A 21,385-nucleotide genomic window follows, 5' to 3' on the forward strand; every position below is an offset into this window, starting at 1 on the left:
CAAAATAAACCATCATTTGGATTGAAAGCAACAGCAATAAAAGGGGGAAATGGAAAGACTAGCCGTGGCCTGGGCATCAGAAGAAGAGGATTTGGGTCCAGAGCACTGGCTCATCCTTTGAGCATGAGGAACTCCATTCCTTCTCAGCGTCTCCGGTTTCTCACCTGCAAAATGTGGAAAGAAGTCCAGCCTGTCTCCCTCTTTGAGGTAATGAGAAGATCTAGCCTGATGCCTGCAGAGGGGCTGATCTCAGTATGGAACATGACGTTTCCACTCCAAGGCTCTAGGGACAATGTTCTAAGTGGTGGAAGGTAGCTGAAGGGGGAGCAACGTTCACAGGCACACTCTATGAGACAACTGGAAATTTCAGATTTGGAAATGACTAGATATTTGATGATATTAAGAAATTACTTAAAAATTGTATACATGATAATAGTCTATGTCATTGCCTTTTATATATGAGTGTATCTAATACACATATTTTATTTGTGTAATGAGACACTGTTTGGGATTTGCCTCAAAATAATAATGGAGGAGAGAAACCAAGTTGGCGGCATAGGTAAACACCTAAACTGCTGCCTCACACAACAATTTCAAAACTACAACTAAAAGACAAAACGGACATCATCCAGAACCACAGGAAGGCTGGCTGAGTGGAAATTCTACAACTAGAAGAAAAGAGAAAAGCACACTGAGACTCAGAGGAGCTGCAGGAGGCAGAGGTACTGAGAGGGCTGGCAACTGAGTACCCGGCTGGCTTTCTCAATTGGGAGGGAGACAAAAGCTCCTGAGGGCTCTGAACTCCAGTTCCGGGCGAGACTCTGGGGACCCAGACTCATTCAGGGAGAAACTGGACTGTCTGGCAGTGGGCAAAACTCGAGGGCGGCTTTCTCTCAGAGGCGCTTGCAGCAATTACCGTGGGACACTGAGACCCAGGGGCCTCTTAGGGCAGGGTTGATGGGAAGCCATTGCTGTCTGCTCCGCCCTGAGACTCCACCCCATCCAAGCTGAGCACAGAGGCTTTTGCAAGTCTTGTCTCATAAGGGTGTCTCCAGCACAGAAGTTCTCCCAGTGTAGACACAGCTGATCCTCACAGCCAATTGGCCTGGAGGTCAATTCCTCCCAGTGATACCAACAACAATCAAGGCTTAACTACAACAAGACTGTGCACTCAGCCCACAAAGGGGTGCACCAAGAGTGTCCACCTCAGGTAACTGGGGAGGCTGAGCCACTGGGCCCTATAGGACACCTAGCACACAAAGCCACTCTATCAACTCAGGGAAGCAGCCAAAATGTGGAGACAAAGAAACAGGTCACAAATGAAAGAAATGGAGGAAAGCAAACGACTGGATATAGAGTTCAAAACCACGGTTATAAGGTTTTTCAAGAATTTCCTAGAAAAGGCCAATAAATTTAGCGAGACCTCGAGGATATGAAAAAGGACCAACTAGAAATTAAACATACACTGACTGAAATAAAAATTAGTGTACAGAAACCAAACAGCAGACTAGAGGACCGCAAGAATCAAGTCAAAGATCTGAAATACAAAGAAGCAAAAAACACCCAACCAGAAAAGCAAAAAGAAAAAAGAATCCAAAAATTTCAAGATAGTGTAAGGAGCCTCTGGGACAACTTCAAGCATACCAACATCCGAATTATGGGGGTGCCAGAAGAAGAGAGAGAGCAAGATATTGAAAACCTATTTGAAGAAATAATGACTGAAAACTTCCCCCACCTGGTGAAAGAAATAGAGTTACAAGTCCAGAAAGTGCAGAGAACCCCAAACAAAAGGAATCCAAAGAGGACCACACCAAGACACATCATAATTAAAATGCCAAGAGCAAAAGACAAAGAGAGAATATTAAAAGCAGCAAGAGAAAAACAGTTAGTTACCTACAAGGGAGCACCCATACGATTGTCAGCTGATTTCTCAACAGAAACTATGCAGGCCAGACGGGAGTGGCAAGAAATATTCAAAGTGATGAATAGCAAGAACCTACAACCAAGATTACTCTACCCAGCAAAGCTATCATTCAGAATTGAGGGTCAGATAAAGAGCTTCACAGATAAGAAAAAGCTAAAGGAGTTTATCACCGCCAAACCAGTATTATATGAAATGCTGAAAGGTATTCTTTAAGAAGAGGAAGAAGAAGAAGAAGAAGAAGAAGAAGAAGAAGAAGAAGAAGAAGAAGAAGAAGAAGAAGAAGAAGAAGAAGAAGAAGAAGAAGGTAAAGATAAAAATTATGAACAACAAATACATATCTATCAACAAGTGAATCTAAAAATCAAGTGAATAAAAAATCTGATGAACAGAATAAACTGGTGAATATAATAGAATCAGAGGCATAGAAAGGGAGTGGACTGACAATTCTCGGGGGGAAAGGGTGTGGGGGGTGTGGGAAGAGACTGGACAAAAATCTTACACCTATGGATGAGGACAGTGTGTGTGTGAGGGGTAAAGGCAGTGGGTGGGGTGGGAACCGGATGGAGGGGAGCTATGGGGGGGGAAAAGAGGAACAATTGTAATAATCTGAACAATAAAGATTTATTAAAAACCAAATAAATAAAAAGAAAAAAAATAATGGAGTCAGAGAAGTCGGTAAAGATATAAAGATGATTGGTCATGAGATGGTCATTGTTGAAGCTGAGTGATAAATAGGTCATGATTATTCACTAAATGATTTTAGTTTTATATATGTTTAAAGTTATTCATAATTTCAAGGCCAAGTAACTTACCTACACTTTTGTGCTTAGCAAGTGTGAAGTGAGAAATGGAACCCAGGGCTATTTTTCTCTAAAGCCTGTGTTCTTTACGACTGTGCTGCTCCACCTGTTTCCATGCCATCTAGGGTGGGGCTATTCTCCGCAGCATCCTCCACTCATGTTCCGCCCTCTGTTTGGATAACTCCTGAGTCAGGGCATCCTACTGGAAGATTCTTTCCCAGGATGAGCTGTAACTTCGATCCCCTCGTCCCGTTTCTTCCCTGACCACAGCCACCCCAGACTAGGTTGGGCAGCCTCTCCTGGGTTCCAAAGTGTTCTGTCCTTCTTTCAGGGCACTTATCACACTTCTAACTGCTCCTTCACTGTCCACCTTCTGCCCTTGGCTATAACTCCACGGAGGCAGGGCCTTGCTCGCCACACTCACTGCTCTGTTGCTCAATGCTCAGGCTGTTTGCCTGAGGTATATGGATATGAAGGGAGCCTCAGCATGGACAGGCTACCATATAAAGACTAGAGGCCTGGTGCACGAAATTCATGCATGGGGGGGGGGATGTCCCTCAGCCTGGCCTGCACCCTCTCCAATCTGGGACATCCCTCTCATAATCCAGGACTGCTGGCTCCTAACTGCTCGCCTGCCTGCCTGCCTGATTGCCCCCTAACCTCTCCCCTGCAGGCCTGGTCACCCCCAACTGCCCTCCCCTGCTGGCCTGGTCGCCCCCAACTTCCCTCACCTGCTGGCCTGATCTCGCCCCCAACTGCCCTCCCCTGCCGACCTGGTCCCCCCCAACTGCCCTCCCCTGCAGACTGGGTCACCCCCTACTGTCCTCCCCTGCTGGCCTGGTCGCCCGCAACTGCCTTCCCTTTCCGGCTGGCGATCATCTTGTGATGACGTGAGGGTAGCCATCTTGTGAGGACATTGCGTGAGGGCGTGACGCCACCTAGGCTTTTATTATATAGGATGAGTTCTACTCTAGTTGGTTTGGCTCAGTGGATAAAGCTTTGGCCTGCAGACTGAAGGGTCCCAGGTTTGATTGCAGTCAAGGGCACATGCCTGGGTTGCGGGCTTGATCCCCAGTAGGGGGTGTGCAGGAGGCAACCGATCAATGATTCTCTCTCATTATTGATGTTTCTATCTCTTTCTCTCCCTCTCCTTTCCTCTCTGAAATCCATAAAAAAAATATATTTTTAAAAAAGATGAGTTCCCTGGAGGGTTGGCCTGCTGAAAGGCCTCAGGTCAGAGGACACAGGGAGACCTCAGCCCTAAGCCCATGGGGCTTGCTCTGGGTTGGAGACACGCATGGTGGGATGGGTATATAGGAGACACTGCAAGAATTAAATAATTTCTATGGGGCTTGACATTTTAGAGGTAACTGGGTATTGTTGGTTATCTTCCAAGCAATAGAAAATGAAAAACAGTGAATGCCAAGCGTGAGGTGTTTAATTTTGTCAACAAACTGGCCACCTTGATCCTAGATTGTAATGGGATTCTGTTAGAATTGCATTATCATTTTGTCTGCTTGCTGCTTTTGTTTTATATGGAAAAGCTCCTGAAATTTTTGGCCAAAGGGACTGAAATTACAAGTAATCTCCTAGGATGCAAGACAGATGTGGGAGAGCAACTGGGTGTGCTATAGAGGGTACCCAGCTGAGGGGTTTCTGCAATATGGAATGTCTCTGGACTGACTTGTGTGATCTTGTTCCTGGGGCCTGTGAGGACTCACAGGGTTACAGAAACTGTCACACTTAACGGTTTGGGTAAAAGTTGTCTGATGGCAATGCTTGCTGTAATTTTCTAATGATAATTTTAATTTATTATTATTAATTTTTTTAACTTTGTAAATCCAAAGATAAAATACATTTAAAAGGAAACTTGAATTTACTATCTGGGGAGACTAAGAAGATAGATTTTTATTTTTTATCTTTAAAAAATGTGTGTTCAATTTAAGATCTGGAAACAGCCCAAGTGTCCATCAGTAGACAAGTGAATAAAAAAGCTGTGGTACATTTATACCATGGAATACTATGCAGCAGTAAAAAAAAAATCTCTTACCCTTTGAGACAGCATGGAGGGACTTGGAGAGTATCATGCTAAGTGAAATAAGTCAGGGAAAGACAAGTATCACATGATCTCACTCATACGTGGAATTTAATTAACAAAATAAACTGATGAACGAAGTGGATCCAGAGATATGGAAGCATGGAACAGAGTGTGGAATCTCAGAGGGACGGCAGGGGAGGGTGGATGGGTGGGAGGTGATCAACCAAAGAACTTGTACTAGTATGCATAAATGCATAACCCATGGACACAGACAATAGGGTGATGAAGGCCTGTGGTGGGGGGCAGGGGGACAATGGGAGAAAAAGGAGGACATATGTAATACTTTCAACAATAAAGTTTTTAAGAAAAAGAACTTGAAAAAAATACCATTCTAAAAAATAATAAAAATAAAAAATGTGTGTTTATTCTTCAAGAAGAGAAATTAGTTTCTAATCCCCTGGATTCAGACTTTATTGCTATTTTCCATTTTTATTTATGTTGTCCATTATGAAAGTAACATTTTTTATTTATAAGACTAAACTGATGTAGTTTTTATTGTGATAAAATATATATAACACTTACCATACTTAAGTGTTCAGTGGCATTAAGTGCACTCACAGTGTTGTACTACCATCGCCACCATCCATCTCCAGAACTTTTCTCATTTTCCTGAACTGAAACTCCATATCCATTAAACACTAACTCCCCATCCCCCACTCCCAGCCCCTGGCCACCGCTGTTCTACTTTCTGTTTCTATGAACTTTAATATTCTAGGTACATCATATAAGTGGAATCATACAGTATTTGTCTTACTTGACTGGTGTATTTCACTTAGCCTAATGTCTTCAAGTTTCATCCATGTAGTGTGTCAGAATTTTCTTTCTTTTTTAAAAATTTTAAATTTATTTTTAAAAATATATTGATTTCAGAGAGGAAGGGAGAGGAAGATAGCTGAGAGAGAATAATTGATTGGCTGCCTCATGCATACACTCCCCGCCCCGCCACACACACACACATTGGGGATTGAGCCAGAAATTCAGGCAGGTTCCCTGACCGAGAATTGAACCCTGACCTCCTGGTTCATAGGTTGATGCTCAACCACTGAGCCATGCCAGTTGGGCAACAATAAGTACTTCTAAAAGTATAAGTATGTCCCAAAGTATGTAGACCTATTTATATTAAAAAATATTCATTGTTTATCCGAAATTCAAATTGAATTGGCTTTTCTTTTTTTTCCCTAAATCTGGCAACCCAACAGCAAATGCACGGGGACTCCACTTGTGAAACGGGACTTTTAACCTTCGGCTCCTTAGTTTTCTCTCTTGGAAGATGGTTGAGTTTTTCTTTCTTTATTCAGATCATTTATCCTGCATGTCTACCTAATATTATAGCATTATATTGGAAAAAAAAATGGACCCGGTTCACATTAGCACCAACAGAATATTTATTTCCCGCATCAACATCAGATATATCCTTTAATTTTTGCTAATCACCAGAAGTTTGAGACTAGCTGGTTTAGAGTACTTTTTAAATGAGAGAAACCTTTCTTTTGTGACGCTTAGCATCAAAGTTTTATTTAAAAATAATTTTAGATTTTATTCTACATGGTCAAGGTTTGTACAATGAAATGTAATGACTTAAAACACATTAGCTGTTTTTAAATTCCAGCACTGGATTTCCCAGCTACTTCCAACAAAAGTGATCTTTTCTGTGCATACTCAAGTCAAAGCTCAAGAATTTCAAATTAGCAAAAGCCAATATTTACATTTGAAAAGAAAACATTTGAACTCAGAACCCATTAAGATAAAAAAGTTAATAAACTGAAGATGCCTTGTTAGTTGATGGCAACATCTAGGTCAGATAACTTACACTGACTTAAAACAGCATTCCCTCTAGCTTTATGCAATCATATTTTTTAATTATTGCAATGAAGATTAAAAACAACAACAACCAACCCTAGTCTCTTTAATCTACATTTCCAAGAAAAGCTGTTGAAAGAACAAATTTCTGTTCAGTTGTTTTTTCCTTTGCTTAAAAAAAAAAAAAGTGTCAGGAATCCCACCCCACCCTGTTTCTGGGTAATAGTCAATCATTTATTATTCCTGGATCAAACACAAGCATTCATGCCTATGAAAACATTTTCCAATGAATGGGATCTTGGTCTCTACTAAAAACAAAAAATGGCTAAAAAGAGACTTCAATTTATTTTCAAATTCTATGACTAAATTCCTGTAATTCCTAACTGGTGAAAATATTGGCATTTTACTTAGGATCGGATTTACTTCTTTGGTGTCTTCCGAGAGGTGCTATTGAGAGCTATTTGTGGCTAGCTTTTTAAGAGACCAGCTGGACCTCAAGTGGAATGAATATTGACACTGACATACAATGCACAAGGGTAGGCAGGAGAGAGAATGGAACACTTTAAAAAAATAACTAAATATAACCAATTTTTACTCCAAACGTTTAATGTTTGGCAATCAAAATAATGTTTGTCTCAAAATAATCAAATGTATAACTGAACCCTTTATTTGTATTTTTATATTAAACCAGGAATTATATATCTTATCAAAATTCTTATCTTACCAACTAATTCAATCAACATCACCAAATACAATCAGTCAATCTCGACATACTCCATGGTCTTCCTTTCCTCAAACCTAATCAGTTATAAACTTTATTCATCCTCTAGCAGCCAATATATCCCCTAAGCTGATCACCTTCCAGAATGATCAAACCCCTTTTCCAAACATTCCCAGTCATCTAGTCAGCCACTAGCCATGATCCAGCAGTCATTCATGAAACAAATGTTATTGTGGCAGAGACCACTAATCTTTCAATATCCATTTTTCATTCTTCCCTTTCACTAATAGAAACCCCTAAATTTTAACTGAGTTTATGGCTTCCCAGCTAAACACGATATTTCCCACCATCCTTTGCTTCCGGGTGTGACCACATGACTAAATGTTGGCCAATGCAATTGAGTGGAAATGATGTTTTCAACTTCTGGGTCAAGTCCTTGAGATAAAAACTGTCCATTCCTTCTCTGTGCCCCTTTCTTTGGGATGGAGTGTCTAAAATAAAGTGGTGACTAGTTCTCAAGCCTCAATATTTTCAAATGGATGGAGAGCCAGCTTTGAATACCTCTTGGTGGTTTCTGCATCCCTCGCACGTCCTGACTTTGGTGAAATGGGATTAATTAAAGCATCAGGCCCAGCAGCCTCTTGAGATTTGGGATTTTCTGCCAGAAGATTCAGTTTTGCACTTTGAGGACCTTTTGCAAGAGTTGGTGAAGTGGAGGAATGTGTTCCATTATTGGGGGAACCAATTCCACTGCAAGGTGGCTTTTAGGCTATTACACTAGCATGACAGCCTCTAAACGCCTATCTTACAGGAGAGCTGACATGTGCCCTTTGCTGCCTGTGCTAGTCAGGATTCTCCAGAGAAACAGAACCAACAGTGTGTGTGTGTGTGTGTGTGTGATTTATTCTGAGAAGTTGGCTCACACAATTGTAAAGGCTGGGAAATTCCACAATCCTGAAGACTCAGTCTGAGTCCAAAGCCCTGAGAACCAGGGGAACTGAGAGTATAAATCCCATTCGGAGGCAGGAGAAGATGGGATGTCCCAGCGAATTCCTCCTTCCTCTACATTTTGCTCTATTCAGGCCCTCAACAGTTTGGATGATGCCAATTCACACTGGGGAGGGCAATCTATGTTATTAAATTCACAGATTCAAATGCTAATCTCATTTGGAAACACTCTCAAAGACACATCTACGTATAATTTTTTAAAATTGTTGACTCTATTACAGATGTCCTACACCCCCACCTTTGCCAACCTCCATACATATAATGTTTAATCTGGGCCTCCTGTGGCCAGTCAGGTAGACGGAGAAAACGAACCATCACACTCCCCTTCCTCGTGGTCACTTTCCCTCCTACTGCTGTAATTCGGTGTGAGAGCTGGAGCTCTGGCTGCTTTCCTGGACCGTGAGGATAAGGACCGCGCCACTGGGGTGGTAAAGCAATGTTGAAAGGAGTTCGAGTTTCTGGAGACGTTGAGGAGGAGAGAGGTCCTACAGCATCCCTGGATTGTGGACGCTGCAGCCCTGCCCACGGCAGAGCATAAACTGCTCTCTTGTACAAGCCGCATTACAGTGATGCTCTGCTGTACTCAGTTAAACTTCATCCGCACGGATACATACCCATGTCTGTATGTTTATTTGAGTCTTTGTGGGTTTTAGCCAATGGGTTTCTAGCCATTTCCTCTTAGTGGTAAGAGGCCAAACCTTGGCCCTTAGGATCACAAACTCCACATGTTGACAGTGTTGTCTTCTGTCTACAGCAAGGAAGAGTGACAGGTGCAATGAGTCCCAAGGACTTAAATTTTCCAGCTGCTTCCGTTGGTTCCCAAGATAGTAGCCATGAGCTCCACGAGGCAATGTACCTTCATTTTTACTCTGCAGAGAGCATCGCTAATCCAAAAAAAAAAAAATACTCCTATCCTTTGCTTAAATATGTCAATTCTTTCCTGAAAATTTTATTGCTAAGGGGAAAAAGTCATTAAATGAAAAATTTTTCTATTATTATTTTTTTTTGTTTGTTAATTCTCACTCGAGGATATTTTTCCATTGATCTTTCAGAGAGAGTGGAAGAGAGAGGGAAAGACAGAAAAATCGATGTGAGAGAAACCAGGGCCCGGGCCGGAGAGGAGCCTGCAACCAAGGTACGTGCCCTTGACCAGAATCGAACCTGGGACCCTTTGGTTCACAGGCTGACACTTTATCCACTGAGCCAACCAGCTAGGACCTATTAATTTTAATGAAAAAAAAGTGATGTATTTCATCCTGTCCCAATGTTCCCTAACAGTACTCACAGATACAAAAATATTAATTGAACGATAAAAACAAGTTTATGTAACAAGTCGCAATTAGATGTAATATAGTAAAGTTTATAGTCCTCACCAAAGTGGGTGAGACTGCTGGAAAAGTGGTTCTTTGGAAGGTTCTGTCTTCTTTCTGCACCATTTTCTTCAACGATATTTCAACATTTCAGGGGTAATCTTGCATTCAAACTGCAGTAAAAATAAAGTTACATCACAGAAAATTCTTTCAGAGCAAAATAAAAATAAATACATGAATGCTTCAAAACCTGGGAAAAACAGTGTGTGTGCACAGCCCACTAAGCCTGCCTCTTCATCCCTCTCACTTGGCTGTATGTTTTGGATTCATGTGTATGTGGCAAGTAATTCCTATTTGTTCCATATGATATCCTCCCACTAGAAACTGCCGTGCTGAGGAATAAGCTGGTGAGTGTATCTTTGCCTGAAACCATAAAGTTAAAATACAGCTTCTTGTAGCATAAGTCATTGGGTGAAAACACGGTCCTATGGGAAAAAAAAAGTCACGGTCTGAAAAGTGGTACAATCTTTCAAAGCCATTGGTCAGCAAGTCATTACTGAACTGTCATTACGTGGGCGACGTGCATAGCTGAGCGGGGAGGGATCAGGAAGAGGCAGCAAACCAAAAACCTTTACAGGGGTCCACGCTTGGTAACCGTCAGCTAAATCCTTATGAAGCGTGATGCGAGCCTGGCCTCTGCCACACCCTACCCTTTTGCCAGGGCCCTGAGCCTAAATTCTCTCCGTGTTTTCTTTCAGCCAGATTTGAGGGACCCAGGATGGGCTGAACGTCTTAGTGCTTCCACAAAGCTGTTACAGGATTTTCTGAAGTGGCATTTACTTGGTGACTTATAAAGAAACAGGACTGAGGCCTGCCTCTGCCGCCAGCGTCAGCATAGCGTCTGTTGTGTTAAAGGAGGAATTGAGTCCGGTTGGGCAGTAGACGTCTTTCTGGAAGAAAGAAGAGAATCTTGCTTGTCTTTCCATTTTCTTCTGAAGTCTCTTGAGTGCTGGCTGGGTCTGTTCGCATTCTCACCCACCCCTGGTTCCCACTGGAAGCCTAGCCTGGTGCTGCTAGAGCCCTGAGGGCGTGGGTTTCAGAGTTGGGCAGATTGGATTCAAATCCTGGCATTTCCTTCACTGAACACTTTCAAGTCTTTGTTATTCACTCCCCACTCCATCTTCCTCTGATCTTGCATTCTCCTCCAATTGCATCAGATCATGTTTTGCTTCCAAACTTCACTGTGTACAAGCGTCCAATCTGCCTTCTTATCAGAAAGACTTTTGTGCTGGACTTGAATCTCCTGGAATGCTCTGGGCGTGTTTTTGTTCCTCTAGTGGTTCGACTACACTAGATTCTCTGGCTTCTGTTTGCTCTTCTGTCTAGCTGCTGGGTGCCCTGCAGCTGGCACTCTTTAGGCAGCTGCCATCCTGAGAGTGGGCAGGCACTGCAATCTGCCTGTCTGGATTGGGGTGTGAGGCAGCAGCCACTTGAGAGTCCTTTAATGGGCCCTAAGCTGCAAAGGCTAGTGAAGCTTGGGGCACCCTCTGCTCAGGGCCAGAAAACCGCCTCCCCTAACGCCCAGCTCTTCCAGTGACCTTGACATGGAAGCCACAGTCCTGCCCCTCTATGGCCCGGAATCACCAATCTAACCCTTTAGGTACCACAGCATTCCTTCTTTTTCCTGCCCTAAGACTCTGATGCTTGTCTCCAGGACCTCCTTGCACAGAGGCTTAAAATTCCTGTACCAGTTCCATCATTTAGGGCCCTAACTGAGCCAGGACACCACCCACATTCTTTGAGCCTGAGCTGCTTGTTTTAGGAAAATAGAGTAGCTGGATGGAGGTTGGGTCGTAAAGCATCGTGGATTCTACAGAATAAGCTGCCCTTTTTCAGAATTCTTCTCACCCTTCCCTCTCACCCAGAACGTTTTTTTCACTGTTTATGTTTTAATCTTTGATTCCTATGGAATTTATGTGGGTGTTTGGGGAGGGGCCCTTTGGAACCGAGACCCAGAACAATGAGCCTGGTTTTGAGAATGTGGAAAGATGCAGGACATTGGACCCAACTGAGTAGGAAGCACTGCCGCTGCTCCTGGGTCTCACTCAGGGCATTGCAGGGGCAACCTGGGCAGGAACAGGAAGCAATAGGAAGGAGCAAGTCCCTCCCTCCCCACTCCAGCCTTCACTCTCCCGCTAGCGCCCACTATGAGCAGCACTCTCAGGGAGCCAACTGGCAAAGTAGAAATAATGGTTTAGAATTCCAGTCCAGCATCATAAAGCTGCGTACAGAAGTCCCTCCCTCATTATCAGCAGTTTCACTTTCCATCGTTTCAGTTACCCGTAGTCAACTACAGTCCAAAAACATTAAATGGAAAGTTTCAGAAATCATTAATAAGTTTTAAATTGTGTGCCCTTCTGAGTAGTGCGATAAGTTCAGCATATCTACAATACAATGTGGAAAGATGCAGGACATTGGACCCAACTGAGTAATCACAGTTGCCATCTCAGGCATCAGATGGACTGTCACAGTTCTTAGTGCTTGTGTTAAAAAACAACACACAAATTTATTTTACTTAATAATGGCCCCAAAGCACAAAAGTAGTAATGCTGCAGTTTGGACATGCCAAAGAAAAACCATAAAGTGCTTCCTTTAAGTGAAAAGGTAAAAGTTTTTAGCTTAAAGAAAAATAAATAGTATGCTGAGGTTGCTAAGATCTACACTAAGAACAAATCTTCAATGGGTGAAAATGTGAAGAAGGACAAAGAAGTTATTGCTAGTTTTGCTGTTGAACCTTAAACTGCAAACGTTATGGCCAGAGTGAGCAATATGTGTTTAGTTAAGATAGAAAAGGCATGAAATGTTTGGGAAAGAGACAAACACAAAATGCATTTCGACTGACAACCATGTGTTGTGCCAGAAAGCACGGAGCCTATGCAGAGACTTCAGCAAGGATCCCCTGAAAGGAGTGACACCAAGATCACTGCTTTACTGCAAGTAAGGGATGGTTACAGACTCAGGAATAGGTTTGGACTGAAATTATAACAATTACTGGAGAGAAAGACTGCATCTGCTAAAGGCTGCTGAGTTGAAGTTGACTAAGTAGACAGGATAGCATCCAAAGCAAGTCTACACTGAGTGGCCAGATTATTGTGATCTCTGAACGCATAATAATCTGGCCACTCAGTATATCTTCACTAATAAAAGAGAAACATGCAAATTGACCATCACTCCACTATACCTACAGCCAATCAGTAGCGAGTATGCAAATTAGCCCAATAAAGATGGCAGCAGCCACGGAGCTGGAGCGAGCAGGAGGCTTGGGTTGCCCCCGGCAATGGAGGAAGCCAAGCTTCCCACCCACCCTGGTTGGCCTTGGCCTCTGCTCAAGGCTACAAAGTTTCAATTATAGAAGATAAATAAATCCCAGATACCTGCTTTCAACAGGCCCTGACCTCTGCTCAAGGAGGCACTGAAAAAAAAGAAAGAAAAGAAAAAAGGAGGGGCTGGGAGCCTGGATCGCCGGTGGGTGTGGCCAGCCTGAAAACAGCCCTCAGCTCCTCACCCAAGCTGGCCCACTCCCATGGGGTGAGGGTCCCTGCTGGGGGGCTTGGCCAGCCTGCAAACAGCCATCAGCCCCTCACCCTGTCAGTGGGGGTCAGTTGGAGGTGATCAGGACAGCGGGGTGGGGGGCGGAGTTTGGAGTGAGCAGGCCAGCAGGGGGGTCAGTTGGGGGTGAGCAGGCTGGCAGGGGAGGCAGTTGGGGGCGAGCACACTGGCACGGGGGGGCCGTTGGGGGTGGTCAGGCTGGTGGGGGGGGCATTTGGGGGCGAGCAGGCCAGCAGGCAGAGTGGTTAGGGGCAATCAGGCAGGCAGGCAGGCAGGCAGGTGAGCGGTTAGGAGCCAACAGTCCCGGATTGCGAGAGGGATGTCCGACTGCCGGTTTAGGCCCGATCCCTGTAAACCGGCAGTAGGACATCCTTTGAGGGGTCCCAGATTGGACAGGGTGTAGGCTGGGCTGAGGGACACCCCCTCCCTGGGCACGAATTTCATGCACCGGGCCTCTAGTATATATGAATGAATGAATGAATGAATGAATTCATGCATGGGTGGGGTCCGGCCAGCCTGGCCAGGGGAGGGGACATGGGTGGTTGGCCGGCCTGCCTGCTGGTCAAACTCCTGGTCAAAGGGACAATTTGCATATTAGCCTTTTATTATATAGGATATACACTGAGTAGCCAGATTATTATGCATTCAGAGATCATAATAATCTGGCCACTCAGTGTATAATTGTGATAAAACCAGGCTCTTCTGAAGAAGATGCCTAATAGAACCTACATTCATTAAAGTACAGTCCTAGCCAGCTTGGCTAAGTGGATAGAGCATTGGCCTGCTCACCAAAGGGTCCTGGGTTCCATTCCAGGCAAGGGCACATGCCCAGGGTTGCAGGCTCCTCCCCAGCCTGGGCCCTGGTCAGGGCGCATGCACGAGGTAACCAATCGATGTGTTTCTCTCACATCGATGTTTCTCTCTGTCTTTCCCTCTCTCTTCCACTCTCTCTAAAATCTATGGGAAAATATCTTTGGGTGAGGATTTAAAAAATAATAATAATAAAATAAAGTACAAAGGCACCAAGGCATAAAACATGGAAGGATAGATTAACTCTGGTACTATGTGGCAATGCTGCAGGGCATATGCTGAAGCCAGGTGTAGTGTACAGAGTGAAGAACCCATATACTCTCAAAATCAAAAGCAGATGATTGATTCTCCTGATCTTTCATTAGAAAGTCAATATAACCTAACACGACATCATGATGCATACGACATTCACCTCACTTCATCTCATCATATAGGCATTGTATCATCTCGCAAAAATCACAAGAAGAAGCATGAGTATAGTACATATTTCTCATGTTTTAACATCAATGTTTTGTTGGATGGTTAAGGAAATTTGGAAGATAATCTTGCTGTATGCTCTGTAATTATTTGAACAGTATTAAAACCTGTGTCCTGAATATTTAATAACATTCATCTCTGAAACTCTGGGCCTGGCATGACAATTTCTCAATTTCTTAGTAGGTAGTTGGTGTTTTTAGGTTGTTTATCTCTTTAATGATTAACTGGGTAATTTATTTTTTCTTATAATTTCCCCCTAGATTCTCAAACTTATTTCTGTGTATGGAGCAAAAATATTCTTATAAAATTTCTAGTATTCTTGGCGACAGTGGTATGGATCCCATTTGAGTTGGGTGGTGACTCTGGATTGAGGAACCCTTGGGGGGGTGGAGATGAAGGGCAGTCTGAGCTGGCACAACCCTATTCCCTCCACCATCTTCTACCTCCGTTCTGGCTCCATTCAGAATTTCAGCTTAAAGATTTCATTGGGGTTTTAGTCACTTGAATAAAAGCATGAAACATCACTGACCTCAAATTGTGAAGTTGAAATAATACATTTGAATAAGTGTAATAATATGATAGTATTCCTGTCCCCTAAAACAGTTTATCTTGAATTTCACTGAGAATTTTCTTCAACATTTACACCATCTTCCTGCAATAACTCTTTTTCAGCAAAGACTGATTGTTTGGGTTGTTAGTTTGTTTCTTCTCTATTGGGTTAAAAATCTAGATGAACTATCAGAGGTTTTCCATTCTGCTCACTCTTTTCTTTGGAGTTCTAGATTGATTACTCTTGGGAGCTGGCTTGGAATTCCTCACCAATTATGCGGTGATTCTTAGATGTCTCTTGGTGAGCATCACTTCCATCTCCCTCTGACCTGTCTGTGGCTTTGGGGATTCTTAGGTAGAAAGTGAGTGATGATTGCCACTTGGCTGCATGCTTGGTCAAACAAGGTCAGATGATTAATGGATTAACCTGATCTCCTTGACACATATCAGTTCCCACATTACTCTGATGACCCATCGGAGGCCAATGATATCTAGGAACAGAACCCAGAGATGAATAACATTTTTAAAAAGTGAAAAGACAAGAAGCCTGAACCTTTGACTTTTGCATCTGTTTTGCTACACTTTCCTCATTACCCTCTCTGCTCCAAGAGTATGGCTGATTTTCTGGTGGGGACCTTGATTAAGGAGAAGGGAAAGGGATTAATTAATTATGGAGACATAGGGAGGGAACAATTTAGGAAACAGTTTTAAGAACTAAGAAGGAGAAAGAAACAATGAGGATAAAGATAAAAATATTCTATTTAATATGGAACAGGAAGAGTTGAACGGTAGCATAAAATAAGGACCCATTCAAATATATATTCAAAGAAAGAAGCCAAAGAGCCATTGAGTTAGAGACCATCAGACTAGAGCTTTTTATAAGTTAAACAATAAAACTTGAAGTGCTGCTTTTTCTTGACATCAATTTGTTCACTGTACATCACAGAGATAGAGAACTATAAGGCTTTACCAACAGGAACATACTTTTGTAGAATTGCTTGTAGAATGAGGTGAAAAAAAAAGTCTCATAAAACGTTTTCTGTTCACACATAGCCATTCTGTGGAATTAGACTTGCCTGTGTAACCTTTGATGTAGTTGGCCCTTCATCTTGAACTCTGAGAGTCTCAGGTGAGAGAAGCTAGAGAGCAGAGAACCATCAGAACTTTTCCTCCATCACTGGGCGAAATGTTTGCGAAATATCAGGTTCTTCACAGCGGCTTTCACATCTTTGTTCCTCAGGCTGTAGATGATGGGGTTGAGCATGGGGGTCACCACCCCATAGAAAAGGGAGATGAACTTGTCTGAAAGGTCCTGTTTGTCTGCTCCCAATGGGTCCTTGGATTTGGGTTTCCCGTACATGAAGAGGATGGTCCCATAGAAGACGACCACAACTGTGAGGTGGGCAGAGCAGGTAGAGAAGGCCTTTTTCCTCCCCTCAGCTGAGGGGATCCTCAGGATGGTAGCAATGATGAACACATAGGAGAAAGAGATGAACAGAACTGGGATGCCTAGGAAGATCACATTGGCCACTGTCATACTGATCACATTGATGGAGATGTCAGCACAGGCCAACTTCAGGACAGCCAGGATCTCACAGGTGAAGTGGTTGATGATGTTGTCCCCACAGAAGGGCAGTTGCATTGCTAGGGATGTCTGTACCATGGCAGTGGAGCTTCCAGCTACCCAGGAGCCGGCAGCCATAGGCATGTAGGCAGACTTGCTCATGATCTCAGGATACCTAAGGGGTTTGCAGATGGCCACATAGCGATCGAACGCCATCATGCCCAGAAGCACACACTCTGTGGCTCCCATGGCAAAGGAGAGAAACATCTGCACAGCACAGGCTGAGAAGGGGATGGTTTTCCTGGGGGTCAGGAAGCTGTCAAGAATGAGGGGAACTGAGGAGCTTGTGTAGCAGATGTCCAGGAAGGAGAGGTTCCCCAGGAAGAAGTACATGGGTGTGTGCAGGTGGGAATCAGAGATGGTCACTAGGATGAGGACCCCGTTGCCAAGCAGGATCACCAGGTACATCAGCAGGATGAGCACAAAAAATGTACTCACCAGCTTTGGGTGGGCAGAGAGGCCCAGGAGAATGAACCCCACCACTGGGGAGGTCTGATTGGACCTGTCCATGGTGCATTTACTCTGTCACCTTCAAGAACTCAGAAAGCCAGCTTCATGATTCTCTGATGCCTAAATTGGTCAGAAAGCCAGTGGGGAAACGCCTTGCTGAGCCACTGGAGAACTGCTCTGGCAACGTGGATGGTTCTCTGTGTTGTTCTAAGTAAAATGCAGAGAATTAGATCAAAATATACTTGAAGTTATTTGGCCACCCCATGGAGATGTTTTAAATGTCACCTGATTTAATTTAATATTCCAATCAAATTCAAGATATTCCACTCATGTACTTCAAGTTATAGCATGTGCGGCTGATTCGTTTTAATGCATTTTGTGAGAAGTGTTATATTTCATTTGTATGTTTTTCCCCACTTTGGGTCATAGATCTTGGGGAACTAACTGGTCTCCTTTATCCTCAATTGCTGACAGTTCCCCTCTCTACATACTTTTGGATATGACTTTCTTCCTCATTTATAGTTCTGTCTGACAGTCTAAAGGCCCCTAAGCTATTCATTCATTCCTTCTTTCATTCCTTCCTTCATTCATTCCTTCACTTGCCTGACAAACTCCTCTGGAGCACTTGTCAGAAGAAGTGGGCCTTCACCAATCACTCAGCGTTTGAGAATCATTAAGTCCCCTTTGCTCTCCGGGCTTTGTTTCCCTGACACTTACTTTGGAATGGATTATTTTAATGGTATTTCATCCCAGGGCCTCAATGATCTCATGAACTTCTCGTTCTTGGACTTTCTCTCATACCAATGAGATGTCCTTTTCTCTTTCCTTCAAGTTATCCCCATGCCACTTAGTCAAGGGATGAAGACCACTAGAGTCTACACCTTCTTTAAAAATTGCTCTCTTACCTTTTTTTTTTGGTAGATAAATTGATAAAGAAAATTACTTCTTTGAGGTCTGGGAATAGTCCAGGGTCAGAAAATTGCCAATCTGGTCTGAAGTAGCAGCTAGAGGAGTTGGAGCCTGAAATATGTTAAAGCTACGCTTTCTTGTCCTTGGGTAAAATCCACAAAGGACCATCCATTGCATATATGAAGCCATTTAAATTCTACCCTCCTATTGGGATTATACAAGTCCCTGAAGTAATTTAAAGTTTAGAAACTAAAGTGACAAAGTTTAGAAACTTTATACACCTGGGATTATGTCCCCAAGATCCAATTTATTCTGAAGTCCTGCCAGAAATACTTTCTTCCCCCTCCCTCCCTTGTACCCATCCTGCTGAGCTATTGAAAGCTCCAGTGAAGAAGGGTCATTCTGGTCCTGCCAGAATTAACATCAACCCTCAGTCAGTGAGAACTCTCACCCAGAGCCTATGATATTCGTAAGAGGATGTGAAACCCATGGCACAGGACAAATCTTGCAGCTCAGTAGTATCCTTGGCCATTTCCAAATTCAGGATCTTAGGGCTGGAAAGAAGCAAGTGACCTAGAAGGTGCCCTTTTATCTGTGTCCCGCCAAATAGATTCTGGGCTCTTACCATAGGCCAGGCCTTTAAAGGGCATTGGGAGGGTCATAAATGAGAAAGGTCTGGGCTCCTGCCAGGAGAGTTTCACAGCAGCTGTGAGCTTAAAAAAGGCCCTTTGATGGCAAAAGTGATATCCTATTGTTTGAAGTCTTTCTTACGTGTGGATGCATGAGTATCCCATACCTGTGCTTCTGTGAAAGCATGGCTGGTTTACCATTGGGATCTGGTATCCTCCACTTCCAAGATCCCAACTGAGAGCCGTGACCACCCAAACAGCAGAGAGAAGCATCTTAAACCAGGAATACTGTTTTCTGGCATAGCTCAACCACGTTCTGGTATCCCCCTTCTATTTAACACTAACGCTGGGCATAAAGGGTGGCACACGTGTTGAGCTCTCATTCCACAGATGTCCTTGGTGTCCAAGAGGAGGCTGCCCGATGTCAGGAACAAATAAAAGACTTGAGTGATTCCTCCCACTTCTTTTACAAATGTCACACACCTGCATTGTGCATTGGCTTCTAAAAGTCTTAGAATCAAATATATGCTACATTCATGACCACAAATCATTATGCCTTGCACAGATTTTTTTCTTTCTGCAAAATATATCACATATACAGAAGAATGTAAAAAGTGTATGTATAATAATTAAGGAAAAATAATAAAATATACGTTATATACCACTACAGCTTAAGAATTAGGATGTTTCAATTCCTTAGATTCCCCTCTTATTTCTCGCTGCAATTAAAGTCCCTTCTCTCTTTTCCAGGAGTAATCACTATTCTGACTTTCATGGAAATCATGTTATTCTAGGCAGAATTTAATGATCTCTATCTCACCCCATGATCCCTCTACTCTGAGGATTCAGTCAAACACTCACCTAGGTGCTGCTGTGAAGATATTTTATCAATGTAATTACAGTCCCAAGTCAGTTGACTTCAAGATTAGAAGATTATCCAAATGGGCCAGACCCAATCAGGGAGCCCTTTCACGCAGTTTTCTCAGGCTAATAGCAGAAGTAGAAGACAGATTCAAAGCATAGGGAGTATTTCACCTGCCGTTTCTGGCTGTAAGGGTGGAGGGGACTACAGCAAGGGCCTGAGAACGGTCACAAGAAGCTGAGAATGGTCCCTGCCAATAGCCAGCAAGGAAACCAGGACCCTAGGCCAACAGCCCCCTAAACTGAATTCTGCCAACAATCTGCATTTTCTCAGAGCCCACCGAGACAGCTCACTTTCAGAACTGTTAGGCAATAATTGAATGTTGTTTTAAGCTGTTAATTTTGTGGTGGTTTGTTATACAGCAATAAAAAGTGAATATGCACCCTTGGTTTTCTTCATAGTTTTACCACCTACAAATGTATCTGCCTACAAAGCATGTTCCATTTTATAAAAATGAACAATTAAAAATTTAGATTTATTTATTTATCTATTTATTTATTTTTTTCTTGTCTAAAGTTTTACATATGTCTCCTTTATTCCAATTGACACCCCCGCCCCGCCCCCCAGTCATTCCCACCCTGGGCAAGCCCTTACCGCCCCAGTGTCTGTGTCCATTGGTAAAACTTAGCTTTTTATGTAAAGGAAAAACTTGCCACTATCTGGGGGAAGACTCACCAGAGAATATAACCTTATAGTATTAGCCCATTCAGGAGAAGTCGGGCACGGCTGTAGTGTGGTCAGGTACCAGTCCCTTGACAGAAATACCATCAGAGGAAGTGGTTGCTGTGTTTTCTGCTTCTAAGCTCTCACTATGGCTCATTTCCTACTCTTAGGAACAGGCCAAAGTAAAATATTTCTGTGGGGTGAAATGACTGTCCTCAGCTAATCCAAGCAGCAAGGCATGGAGAGGGAAGAGGGACTTTTATCGGTGCATGATCAAGATAAGGCAAATATAGGAAAGAATGTCAGAGAGAAAACCAATATCTCAGCTCAAAGGCAGTCAAGAAGGAGGGGTTCTCTCTTAGCCTTTCTGTTCTACTCAGGCCTTCAGCTGATGGATGAGGCCCACCCACATTGGGTAGGGCAATCTGCTTTACTCAGTCTGTCAATGCAAATATTCATCACCCTCACAGGCACACCCAACATAATGTTTGACCAAAGATCTGGGTACCTCATGGCCCAGTCAAGTTGACACATAGAATTAATCATCACTGTGTGGTATGGAATTCTAGGAACTTACTGGAAATCATCTTCCTTCTGAATTTGAAGTTACTACTGGTGCAAAGTCAGAAGCTATTCTAATTCTTGATCCTTTGTAATGATAGTTTTTTTCTCCCCGGAATGATACAGTACCCATGCTCTCAACTGTGCTTGCCGTCCCTCAGTGCAGAAAGTTGTTGCTTTATACTCTGCAGAGAATAAACCTTTTTTAAAAAATATATTTTTATTGATTTTTTACAGAGAGGAAGGGAGAGGGATAGAGAGTTAGAAACATTGGTGAGAGAGAAACACCAATCAGCTGCCTCCTGCACACCCCCCACTGGGGATGTGCCCGCAACCCAGGTACATGCCCTTGACCAGAATTGAACCGAGGCCCCTTTAGTCCGCAGGCTGACTCTCTATCCACTGAGCCAAACCAGTTAGGGCGAGAATAAACCTTTTGTTGGGACAGGTAAGGGACAGTTGACCAGTATCATAGAATGGGGGAGGGGTTGTAGGGACTGTGTTTTTAAATATGTTTTTCA

The 21,385-nt window shown here is 43.2% G+C and overlaps 1 protein-coding gene across 1 annotated transcript; it reads right to left on the minus strand.

Moving 5' to 3' along the window:
- Positions 1-16,280: 16,280 nt before the first annotated feature.
- On the minus strand, positions 16,281-17,240 carry LOC308247790 (olfactory receptor 13C7-like; the record flags this gene model as incomplete). Its single annotated transcript, XM_080667386.1, has 1 exon — positions 16,281-17,240. One exon carries the CDS (start codon positions 17,238-17,240, stop codon positions 16,281-16,283), a length of 960 nt encoding a protein of 319 aa, XP_080523512.1.
- Between the last annotated feature and the right edge of the window lie 4,145 nt (positions 17,241-21,385).

This window comes from Plecotus auritus, assembly GCF_963455305.1.
Source record: "Plecotus auritus genome assembly, chromosome: 5".
Taxonomy (NCBI): Eukaryota; Metazoa; Chordata; class Mammalia; order Chiroptera; family Vespertilionidae; genus Plecotus; species Plecotus auritus.